Raw genomic sequence first — 12,576 nt, forward strand, 5'->3', positions numbered from 1 at the left:
AGACCAACGAAAATCTGAAAGCCAGCCTCGTTATTGCTAAGCTTATCTGTCCTTGGTGGTGGGGGGTACTTGGGCATTTTGAACAAGAAATAAACCAAGTCCTCCTAGAAATGCTGTCCTTAGAGAAATCACTAGGGCCCCTCTACACCAGAATGAGAATCTGTTCCTCCATATTTGGTCCAGAAGGGAGGACCTTTAGGTGCGGAACTAAGTCTACATAATTGATGATCAAACACAGAATTAGTTCTATTGTCTTTTTTCCTATGTTTCTAAGATACTTGGTTTTCTTCCTGAAAGCTGTGATGAAACTGATGTGTGATCGAGTGTTGTCCTTTTGGGGACCAGTGCTTGCTCTTTTGCTCCATTCACTTCCTCGCACGAACTATTCCATCTGCCCCACCTGGCAACAGTTTGGAATTGACTGGTATTATACATAATCTCAGATTCACGTGAGGCAGAGCTCACCTCCAGTCTGGTAGCTTGCTTCCCATTTGACCTTTCCCAAGAAGCTAAGAAGCCATCCCTTGTTGAAGGCTCAAGATGAGAGTTAGTACACCTGTCCCTTAAAGCCAGTTTTGACGTGGGAGGAATATTGGATATTGTTACTGAGATGAGTAAAGGTAATTTCCTAACATTTTGGGGAAGGTAGGAGAGAACCCAAGTTCCAAATGAAAGGGATCGGTGTTCAGAGGAATTGTTTGTTACCAAGAATATTTGTTTTTCCCCCTCATCTACTTTCAGAGCTTGACTCTTCCTATGTTCAAAGTTTGGTTTTAAAGGCCATCATCGTTGGTGGCTGTCTTTTCTGATTTAAGATTCTGTCCATTCCCTATTACTCAGCCATAAGAAAAAAACAAATCCTACCATTCGCAACAACATGGATGGAGCTAGAGGGTATTATGCTCAGTGAAATAAGCCAGGCAGAGAAAGACAAGTACCAAATGATTTCACCCATATGTGGAGTATAAGAACAAAAGAAAACTGAAGGAACAAAACAGCAGCAGAAGCACAGAACCCAAGAATGGACTAATAGTTACCAAAGGAAAAGGGACTGGGGAGGACGGGTGGGAAGGGAGGGATAAGGGCGGGAAAAAAAGAAAGGGGGCATTCCGATTAGCATGTATAGTGTGGGGGGGCACCGGGAGGGCTGTGCAACACAGAGAAGACAAGTAGTGATTTTACAGCATCTTACTATGTTGATGGACAGTGACTGTGAATGGGGATGTGGGGGGGACTTGGTGAAGGGGGGAGCCTAGTAAACATAATGTCCTTCATGTAATTGTAGATTAATGATACCAAAATAAAATTAAAAAAAATAAAATAAAAAGATTCTTTCCATTCCCAACTCTCAGATCTGTTTGTTTCACTTCCTCCCCCCAGATCTTTGGATTTTATCTAGATCAGTAGGCCATGCATGGTAGCACCACTGGAGAATATAAATTTAAGGCTTTAAATACCAAACCAAGGAGGCCATGCAGTTCCCTAGACCTTGGTCTGATCTATGTTCAGCACAGGGCCAACTTTGCCTTCCCTGGCTGTGTACATTGCATCCCTGCTTGCTCTTTGGTTGCTGTAATTCTGAGGTGCAGCCAGATGAAGTGGAAGCCTAAGGCAATACCTCCTCTCCTTTATCCTTCTCATACCTAGAACTCTGCTTTATTCCTGTGTTCCTCTCCCCCTTTTCCTGCCCTCCTTGTCAAGTTTTGGGATTCAAACTAATGATCACGATGGAACAAACTGTGGTTGGCCTTCCTAACAAGGAACACTTGACTTGGAGAAAGTAGGGAGTCCCTAACTTCTAACTTCTTTGCCTTCTCTAGCTTTACAATGCTTGTTTCCTGCTGGGATTAAAACAGCCCTATTCCATAAATATGCACAGCTCTTGTCTGCTAACTCAGGCCCAGCTCTGACCTAGTTTCATTTTTTTCAGATTTGATTCTGTTAGCTAGTGACCGTTAAAACACTCTGTACATTTTTGGCCCAAGAGTGGTTTCTGACTAGGTAAAATATTCTCTCCTGGCCCAAGTGAAGAAGCCTTTTGGGGAGGGGTGTGTCAGATAGCTGGTCAGATGGGTAACATGTGACAAACTGGAACAAGGTTTCAACCAATTAGTACCCTATGGGAGTTCTCAGATCTATTTTTTATTCAGAAGTTGAGGACCTGGATTTTTTAATATAAAATCTCTGAATTATTATTAGGTAGGTCTACCTGCAGCTTCTGGTGGACTCCCCGTGTAGCTCTGGCTGCGTTGGAACTAATTGGTGTTTAGAATTTCTCTGGGGGCTGGGGGCTAGCTATGGGGAGCACCATCTATCCATTGCCAACTCTCATTGTGTTTGGTGTTTGTTTTATTGGTTTGGGGAGGGGGAAGTGCAGGGGAGATGTTGAGCAGAAGCACTCAATGTGATTAAACTTCTAGCTGAGCAGATCTGTGGGAGCAGAATATCGACCCCTGGAAAATCAATGGCTGCTGCAGTGGCCGAGCTGCTGTTTGCAGGGGCTCCCACCTCAGGAATGCAGGCAGCCCAACAGCCTTTCTTCTCCCGCTTTTTTACCTCAACAATGCCCCCAGCCTCCACCCAAAGGGTCAGATCTACCTCAAGAGATTTTGCTGAGGTGGATTAGAACAGCAGCTTCTTGTATTTTTGTAATTAGATTGACATTTCTCCAGTAACACAGAGCCCCTCCTCTTGACAGCCTCCTTTCCAGACGTTCCATCCCTGCACTGCAGTTCTATCAAGAGCTCTTACCAAGTAGCCAAGGCCCATTCAGGGTTGCACTTTTCAGTTTTAGACAGGAAAACTAAAGTTTCCTGGGTACCAGCACCCAAGAGTCCCTCCCTCAACGTGGAGGTCTAGAGTTCAGGTAAGGAATTAGGGTGTGAGAAAAGAGAAGGTTAATCGAGACTGGGTCTGAAGAGGATGCTTTTGAGTAGCTTATTCGTTAAACAACATTTATTAAGCATTTTGTTCTTGTGTGCCTGGCATTTTTCTCATATAGCCTTGTCCTGCTCTGGTCCCACAGGCTAGTGAGGAAAAGGGCAGATTTAGCACAGTGCCATAAATCTTGTAACAGTGGGTCTAGAAGAGCCTTGAAGAGATTCTGAGCCCTGCCCGGTGTGAGAGTGAGGGGCCAGGGAAGTTGTGCTATGATTGTGGAGGCTTTGCCCTGACAAAGCTGTTCTTGTCTTTGAAGTTCCCAAGGCAGAAGAATGATTTTAGTCTATAGTCGATGCACCTGTATCATGACTTCAAATAATTGGTCTTCCCATCCAGGCCTCTTTGGTGGCTGGGAAATGGGCCACCCTGCTGTTAGAGGAGAGCTCAGTCGCCACGTTGTTGCAACATGGCTGTAGACAAGGGGTTGAAGCTTGCTTGGCTTCAGCCCCCAGAAAGGAACTTTCCATCTTGTAGCTTGGGCCCAATTGTCCTGCAGTTTGGAAGGATGGCTGCAGGGCTTGGTGAAGACGTGAGGGTTTTAAATTGCCTAAGATGAGGCTACCTAGAGGCAGGGATTTTGGCTTCTCTATCTGGGCCACACCCTTGTGCTTGATAATAGAGCACATTCAGTCTGAGTACCAGCAGAGACCAGACACTGACCTTCCTGGGACTTAACTTCCTGCTTGTCTCCCTAGAGTCTAAGTCATTCTCTCTTGTCCCCACCCTCACTGTATATTAAGTACCTTTCTAGGGACCCAGAAGGGAGAAAAAGTACTATCTTCTTGAGTGTAGAAAAAGTAGGTTTAAATTAAGACTTATAGGTGAAAGTGCTGATTAAACCACTAAAGAAGGTTTAGAAAGGAAGAGTTTCATAGGAAGAGAGGCTAGGAAAGAGGGGGACACATAATGTTATAGAATTGGATTATCCAGTTTTAGTCTTTCCTTTCTACAGGGTAGCTAAGTGAGGCCTGGTGAGGTTAGCATGTTAGAATCATGAAGCCAGGTGGTTAGGTGGTTGTCTGGCCTTGTTTAGAGGATGAGCCTAGCCTTTGATAATGGCCAGCTTCCACCTTATGGTAGAAAGAATGCAGGCTTTACAAAGAGAGGAATATGGGTTTGAACCCCAATTCCTCTGTTTAATAGCTCTCTGTCCTTGGGCAAATCATTTAACTTTTGAGCTTCCTGCTTTGTTAAAATGGGGATGATACCTACACCAGAAGACAGTCGTGGGAATTAAGAGTCAACCACTTACCTTAGGGTTGTACACATTACAGTCACATATATTCATGTCAGTTCTCCTGCCTTTCAAGAGAGATATAAAAGGACTTGCTTTAGTCCTCTCTCCAGCATCCTTGAACTTAGAAATTTGATCCCCAAGAGCTTTTTTTATGAATTCTGACATGTATATGTACGGGATTTCCTCTTGGAGGTGGACCCCTCAAAAACATTCTGGAGACTAGAGTTTGAGTCTTCTTTACTGTGCATCCCCCACCAGGCAGCCAGAAGGTACCAGGAAGAAATGACCCATACCCCCAGAACAATAGCCTATTGTAGAAAAAAAGAAGAGGGAATTTGGCGAGGGGTTTTTGGAAATTTGGGGTGGAGATGGTAATAAGAAACAGAGTTCTCCAAGCCTTTTCAGGGCATGTCTGCTATTCCAAATAGTGAGTATAGTCCAGGCAGAAGATGGTGCCTGCTCTCAAGCTAAAAGGATTTCAGCTTTCTTTGTAGTCTTTTTCTTTCTTCCTAACCACCTGCTTAACCCCTGACTTGGAAGTCTACTAGTAGTAAGAGGCAGCCTGTTCTGTGTGTTGATTCATTCTTAGCATTTCAGCCAGCACCAGACAACCTGCTCTGTAGGCGGGTTGGCAGTTAACCTGCTGGACTGAGATCACTCAGTGGAACAACAGTGCACCAGTCCTGTAACTCTGGAGTCCCTACCAGTCTGGGGTGGGTCACATCATCCTTCCTTCCATTTAACAAAGACTGAGGAGAAAAAAAGAGAGAAACTAACACTGAAACTGTTGTACTAAATGTGTTTGGAAAGAGTAGCCTCTTCTACCCCTACCCTTGACAAATATGTAGTCTTTATGAAAAACCAACTCTGTCAAAGTATTACTTGCCTTGAGTAGTTCCTGTGTAATTAAGTTTGTCTTACTTATTTGTCCTTTGTCAAAGCTGTTACCTCCTTTCCTACTATCTGCCTTTCTTTGAGAGTTAGGTTTGCCAGACTCTTCTGTGCTCTTCAGGGTTTCCTCCCATTCTCCAGCATGGGAGCAGCCTCCTGCCAGGGCTGTGGATCTGCTAGGCTAGGCTCGAGGGAAAATACTTGACAAATTGCTAGTACAGTTTTGGTCATTTAAGGCAGTGCATTTGGACTTCTTTTCAGTCAAAGAAAGTCACTTAAGTGGACATGGCTGAGTTGTGAGGTTCCCAACACATAAACACATGCACAAAAGCTCTTCACAACTGAAAGAATATGAGAACTCCATCTGGGGGTTAACAGAAGCTCCATTTCTCAAGGATTCAGGTAAATCTGTGGGAAAACCTGGAACCTGAGCATTGCCATGCGCCTGTTCTTTAGACTCACCTGTTGATGTCATTAATCTGCTCAGCAAGATGAACTGATGTCATCCTCATGAGGCTCTGTCAGGAGATTGTTTAAACCCCCCTTCTCTAACCCTGATCTGGTATCTTCCTGCTTGAAAATGTACTTCATCAGGCAACCAATTCATGTTAGAACTTGCAGCTCTTCCTGTGAGAGCACCAGCAAACAATCACCCCCCACCCTCCCCTCCCATACACACACAACGTGCACCCCGCCTGCAAGTGAGGTGTGGACTGTGTAATTTTGGGCATGGTTTTGTTGTGGTGTGAGGATAAGGTGTTAGCTGCCGAGTTCTGTTTGTCAGCAGAGCCTGACAAACCCATGCTGGCACTCACTGGGGCTGGGCAACCAATCACAGCTGGAACAGTTATCGTCATGGAGTCCCTATGGGCTTCCTCTATCAGGTCACATCCCAAAATAACATTGGGCAGTATTTCAAGTGAAGAAACGAAGGCTTTCGGGGCTGAAGCCAGCCTGGAGTGTGAGATTCTGTGTGAAATAGTTGGATCTGCTCCAACGCTTTTGATCTGCATGGTAGATGAGCAATAAAATGCATGAAACACGTTGGAAACACGTGAGGAAATTCCCCCTGGCCCTGCTACTTCCTTGGAATTGGCAGGGCACTGAGTGAGCTGATCCTCACCTCCCATCTCTCATCTCAGCAGGATTATGCTTGGAGGAGAGCAAACCTGGGGAAAGAGATCTTTCCACTTAAGGGGCACTGCTACAATTCTCTCAGCAGTCCTATTAGAAGGTATTTTTTAGGTGGACTCTTTGGAAGAACTGTGACCTTGAGTCTTGAAATGCTAAAAGCAGTCCCCACCAGGGAGAATAGGGGATTGAACTGATTTAACTTTGTGTGATTAGTGTGTCGTGGAAAGCCAGACTTGTTAGGCACATTGAAGTATGACTCAACAACCAGACATCCGGCTTTTTGTGAAACAAAAGACCTGAAAAACTGGCTTTTTGTAGGGTAGAAAGCAGAGGTGTGTCCTGTGCAATAAAAGGACAGTGGAGATTAGAGCAGTATCAGTCCATGTAAATAGAGGGGGGAGACTACTTTTGGAGTCTTCTGCCCCTACCACTCCTTTCCATTTCCCAATAAAAACATTCACTACGATTAGCCACTGGGACTGTTGGGTGTATCGTACATCTTACACTGTTACGTGTTGTTGTCATGTGTCTCATTCCAGGGTATCACTGCTGGTATTGCATATTCCATATGGCCCTGATTGTATGGTGTCAGTAGAGTTTCATGAATATGCCCCCAGGGTGTCACAAACTCAGATTTCTCCAGTTCTCTCATTGTATAAGTGGGTAAACCAAAGCAAAGCTTCTTGCCGGCTTGCCCCAGGTCACAACTGACAAGTACCAAGAGCTGGGCCTTGGTCTCCTAATTCAAGGATGTAGTGCTTCTTCCTCAGTCCGTATAGTATCATAGCATAATGGAGAGAGAAAGAATATAGGCTTTCGGGTTCAAGAGACACAGGTTCAAAGTCTAGTTTCTGCCACTTATGTGCTGGATGACTTGGGCATGTCACCCAATCTCTCAGAACATCAGCGTGCTCATCCTCAGCATGTTTGTGGCAGTAGTACCTACTTCCAAGGACTGAAGAAAATTAAGTAACAACATAAAGTGCTGGCACTGTAAATGATAGTTATTGTTACTGTTAACATAAATGATCTGTCCCTTCACATGCTAACATTCTGGTTTTTATTTTTATTTTTTTTTAATCAACTAACCCCACACTGACCAGGTGCCTTCTGATGGCAGTTTTGAGAGATTGGCTTCAAACCAACCAAATCAGAGAGATGAGAAGATTAATGCTACTTTGTTCCCCACTATTACTCTGTGCCCAGGCATCCTAGCCCACGTGAGGCTGCTGTTGACAGTGGTTATTTAGCACTTTTTCTCCAAGGAGCTCAGGGCACTTTACCAAAACTGACAGCTCTCCTCAATAAGTGCATTTGTGAAGGAAGCCACCATACATGCCTCTAGGGTCCTGAGAACCCGGCCCCATGGGCTACCGGTGTTTTCTTCAGACTCCTGGGATCCTTCAGCTAGACTGAGACATTCACTTGTGGATGTATGGAGAGCCTTGTTTTTAGCAGAAGTGTGGCTGTATGAACATCCACAGGCCCTGCTCCAGCCCTATAGCTATGGTTGGTGGGTTGCTGTTGGTATTTTCCTTTTTTTTTCTCTTCCCCACCTCAGTTTCTCAGAAGGTCTTCAAGGATATATACCAAACTGAACTGGGGCTTCTCTATCAAAAGCAGCAGAAAGAGAACAAAGGGAGACTTTGGTTTTACCTACACTATCTAAACTGTTTTTACCCTGAGAATGTTCGTGTTTTACTTGTTTAAAGACAAAAGGTGCTCAAAACACTTAATTTTAAAAAGCCATTTGAATATAGCCAAGTTCTTAGCTTATGGATGAACCTGTGATTCCTATTCTGTTCCAAAATACTGTGATTTCTTTTTCCCGAAAGCAAGTAGCTCTTATTACCAGACGCTGCGGGATTTGTAGGAACGAATACTGAGGGAACCTACTGGTCCCTAAAACAGAGCACTGGGCTGTACAGTTTCTGTTACGACCAGGCCTTTTCTGACCTGCACAGTTGGCTTCTCTTGCCATTTTACCATCTCTTTGAGTTTATTCTCCTTGGTTCAGAGGCTAGGTGTCCTGATATAGCTTATCCCTCAACATGGGGATGGAATTCCCAACCTTGGAATGAACCCAGGGCTCTTTATAGCTCCAGGTGTTTTAGTCCTTTGAGAGGGAAGAGGCCCTTTGGTGTTACCTAGAGGAGGGCTTCTTGAGGTCCCTTCTAGGAACTCAATTCTAATTGCATTTTTAAAGCATGCTGTGGTATACTAGGTCTGCTTATAGGAGAGGTAGCATTTTCTGACTTCTCAGCTAACACTGAGGCCTGGACACCTACCAAATGCACAACTACCTACGTGCCTTGCCTTTAGGGCAAGCTTTGTTCCTGTAGAACTCAGCAGAAATACTCTCGGCCTAGTGAAGTAATCAACTAGTTTGCATAAGGTCCATCCAACCTGGTTACTTGGAGGAGAGTCTAAGAAGTACTTTGTGGCCTCCAGTGTTATGATCAGACTCCAGGGTTAGAGTCACTTTGAACTGATCTTTCCAAGATGAGCTTATTACAGGAATAGGAATAGACTCAAATCAGGACAATTTGAATTTCCTTCCTTTTCAGATGTCTCTTTATAGAACTCCTTTCTTAACTATTTGAGCATTAGGGTTTTCCTAGACCTGAGCCCATTCCCAAAACTTTCATCCTTTTTCAAGATACAGTAAGTTCTCATCCTGAAGTAAATATGTGGTATTGAGCCGATAGTATAGCTGGAGAATGAACATAGGGTGGGGCGGGGTTAGGGGTGCATTTCCTGGGGTGGATATTTTCCATTGTGAACTCCTGATTACTGATCTTGGAGTTTACTGACCTAGAGTGAACTCTACTGATTAATTCAAGACAAGCAAAGCCGGCAAATAAACATCAAGTTCTCACTGAAAAACTTAAAGCTAGGGAAAAAACTGAGTTTGTTCAGTTGGTAAACGTTTGCTCATCCCTGTTGTGGGCCAGGTTTTAGGAATATAGTTCTAGACCTTCTTGGCAGTTTAGGAATTATCTTTCCTGTGCAGTGTGTCCTTTTCCTGCCTCCTCCACCTTATGTTTTAATGGATGATAACTTGGAGTAAATGAGTCCTTTGTAAATATACGTTGCTATAATCTGACAGAGAGGGGATCTCTGAACATTGCCCAAATTTGTTAACACTATCTTGTCACTCTTGGAGGCACTGTGGCAGTGTTTATGAAGTTTCCTCATGTGAAAAGAACTATAGCTGACTAAAAGAGCTGCTCCCTTATGACTGTACAAGTTGGGGCTGGGAAAGATGAAAGCACTAGATCTGTTTCTGGTAGATAGGCCAGGGGTTAGCAAACTACACCTTGTGGGCCAGTTACTTGTTTTTATAAATAAAATTTTATTAGAACATAGTCACACCCATTTGTTTATATATTGTCTGTAACTGCTTTTGCACTATGATAGCAGAGTTAAGTAGTTGTGACAAGGACTACATGGTCCACAGAGTTTAAAATATTTCCTATCTGGCCCTTAATAGAGTTTGCCATATATAAGCAATAGTATCATGACTATGTAATACATGCACTGTGTTTACTCTTGGTTGTTTAAGGAAAATGTTAATCATGTAGTAGGATTGTTTGAAAGAAAAGTCTCTCTGCCTAACATTGCTAATCCATATCCTTCTGTATCTGTTTCAGGATCTGTCTGGTTCAATAGATGATCTCCCCATGGGGACAGAAGGAGCTCTGAGCCCTGGAGTGAGCACATCAGGGATTTCCAGCAGCCAAGGAGAGCAGAGTAATCCAGCTCAGTCTCCTTTCTCTCCTCATACCTCCCCTCACCTGCCTGGCATCCGAGGCCCCTCCCCATCCCCTGTTGGCTCTCCTGCCAGTGTTGCTCAGTCTCGCTCAGGACCACTCTCGCCTGTTGCAGTGCCAGGTACCCTCAAGTGCTTGATTTTGGGGAGAGGGGAAGGGGACTGGCCCACAAGAAGATCAAGGAGCCCTAACCTTCCACTGGCAGACAGAGCATCTCTGGTTCTGCAGAGTGTCCCTTCAGCTTTCTTTTTGTAAAAGAGAGATGGGGGCTTCTTGGCTGGATCTCTCTGTGTTTGTGATACTGGGAGGTGCTTGATCTTTCCAGGAGCCATATCCAGCTCTGAATTGACCTTCTAGCTAGAATTTCCAGGGTTACCCATGACTGGCTTACTTCTTTCTGTCTGGAGCAGGCAACCAGATGCCACCTCGGCCACCCAGTGGCCAGTCGGACAGCATCATGCATCCTTCCATGAACCAATCCAGCATTGCCCAAGACCGAGGTGAGAGCCTGGGCTTTGAGGGAAGGCAGAGGCTAAGGCAGACTTTTGATTATCCTATACAGTGGTGTTTGGAGAACTGTATGACCACAAATCCCAGTGACAAATTGTGAAGTTAGAGTGGGCTTGGCTATGTTGGTGGCTCCTGAATCTTGTTCTCCTAGTCTTTGTTTCTCTGTGTTTGTATTTTGATGGATCCCCCACTACGTTTTGCCTAATTTGGTCAGCAAATACTGAAGATTCAGCATCAAATCTTTATCCTTTAAATCATGTACAGTTTTGTTATTTTGTCATTGCTCTTTGTCTTTTCAAACCTTCATTTAGTAAAAACTGTTGGCATGCCTTGGTTAATGGCTGTCACTTTTGGTGGGGGGGGTGCCCCAAATGGTACATCATTATTTAGCAAAATAAGATAGAGACTTAATGTAAGTAGTTGCTAAAGAAAATGTAGATGATGAAGTCCTAGGATAAGGGAGAGCATTTGCTCCCATTGTACTGAAGTAATAACTTTATGGACACTACCCACAAATAGGTTACATGCAGAGGAACCCCCAGATGCCCCAGTACAGTTCCCCCCAGCCCGGCTCGGCCTTATCTCCACGTCAGCCTTCTGGAGGACAGATGCACACAGGCATGGGCTCCTACCAGCAGAACTCCATGGGGAACTATGGTCCCCAGGGGAGTCAGTATGGCCCACAGGGTGAGTACACTGTCTGGTTAGGAGTGCATAGAGGTGAGAGAAGGAAAAACAGTTTCTTGTCTGATAGGTTGCTGTCTGGGTTGTAAGAGTTGGGCTCTTCTTTGCCTTAAATCCACCAAGGCCAGGCACTATAAAGTAGGGCCAGACTGCCACCATGGGAAAGTCCTCTGAATATCCCAGAGCCTCTGTTTCATCTGTAAAATGAGGTTAAGGTACTCAGCTTAACTGAGCATGGACTCTTAATAAATGGTAATTACTGGTTGTTAACAATAATTTTTTATTTTTTTTTTAGTAAATTAGTCCTAACAGAATAGATCTTTGCTCAAAATCAGCCTTAGACAGATCTAAAGGTGAGTGTCTTATACAGAGGCTGAGAGAGAAGGCAAGATGAGTATGTAAAAAGGAAAGAATTCTGGGTGTTGAAAGGCTAGGATAGCAGCAAAGCCAGCCTTGCCTGCCAGCTCACCAGTCTTGGTCTGTACTGAGCTATGTTGTCTTTAAGATGGGGGGACAACTGAGGCCTGCTTTTATATGCTCTTGGCCTCCCTTTTACTTTTTAAATTTTTTAATGGAGTAAAGACTACCATGAAGTTGGTCTTTTTCCAGATCAAATATTGAAAGATTCCCACTGTTTATTATCTTTGTAGTTGAGTGACATTAGTGAGTTGCTAGTGAGTCACTAACCAAGTCTCTGCATCTTCTTTCCCTCCCAGGAGGCTACCCCAGGCAGCCAAACTATAATGCCTTGCCCAACGCTAATTACCCCAGTGCAGGCATGGCTGGAAGCATGAACCCTATGGGTGCTGGAGGTCAGATGCATGGGCAGCCTGGCATCCCACCTTATGGCACAATCCCTCCAGGGAGAATGAGTCACGCCTCCATGGGCAACCGGCCTTACGGCCCTAACATGGCCAATATGCCACCTCAGGTTGGGTCAGGGATGTGTCCCCCACCAGGGGGCATGAACCGAAAAACTCAAGAAACTGCTGTCGCCATGCACGTTGCTGCCAACTCTATCCAAAACAGGTAAGGAAGGCCTGGGAAGTGAAGAGGGTGACAGTGCAAGGAAATAAATGTAGTCACTCAGGTCATTGAGATACTTCTGTACCTAAACCATGGTGACATATTGGTAAATATGTATTTTATTGAGAGCTCTTTAGAAAGTGAAAAGCACAACAAAGTGTTTATTCTGTACATTGGTATCAAATTTCGCCAGACCAGATATCATATATAAAGAACTTTATAAAAAGCACAGGTTAATTTGATTAGTAAAATAAGTTTTCTGAGTTACTTTATTTCTACTGTCAATCTAGTTTCTTGGTTTTCAAGAAGATTTTAATAATACACATGACTTGTATCTATGGTATGAGGAATAGAAGATGGTAGGGTTGTGGGCTGCCATTT

At 44.3% G+C, this 12,576-nt stretch overlaps 1 protein-coding gene across 4 annotated transcripts in view; it reads left to right on the plus strand.

The window, feature by feature from the left end:
• ARID1A (AT-rich interaction domain 1A) overlaps positions 1-12,576 on the plus strand; it is a 65,493-nt gene that overhangs the window by 38,699 nt on the left and 14,218 nt on the right. For 2 of the 4 annotated variants that reach the window (XM_036914866.2, XM_036914868.2), the window contains exons 5-8: positions 9,856-10,096; positions 10,383-10,475; positions 11,005-11,172; positions 11,886-12,198. In XM_036914866.2, coding sequence (XP_036770761.2) covers positions 9,856-10,096; positions 10,383-10,475; positions 11,005-11,172; positions 11,886-12,198 — 815 coding nt within the window. The remainder of the gene's footprint in view (positions 1-9,855; positions 10,097-10,382; positions 10,476-11,004; positions 11,173-11,885; positions 12,199-12,576) is intronic. The other 2 variants (XM_036914867.2, XM_036914869.2) reach the window with 1 other exon arrangement.

The sequence above is a fragment of the Manis pentadactyla genome, chromosome 4 (genome assembly GCF_030020395.1).
Source record: "Manis pentadactyla isolate mManPen7 chromosome 4, mManPen7.hap1, whole genome shotgun sequence".
NCBI lineage: Eukaryota > Metazoa > Chordata > Mammalia > Pholidota > Manidae > Manis > Manis pentadactyla.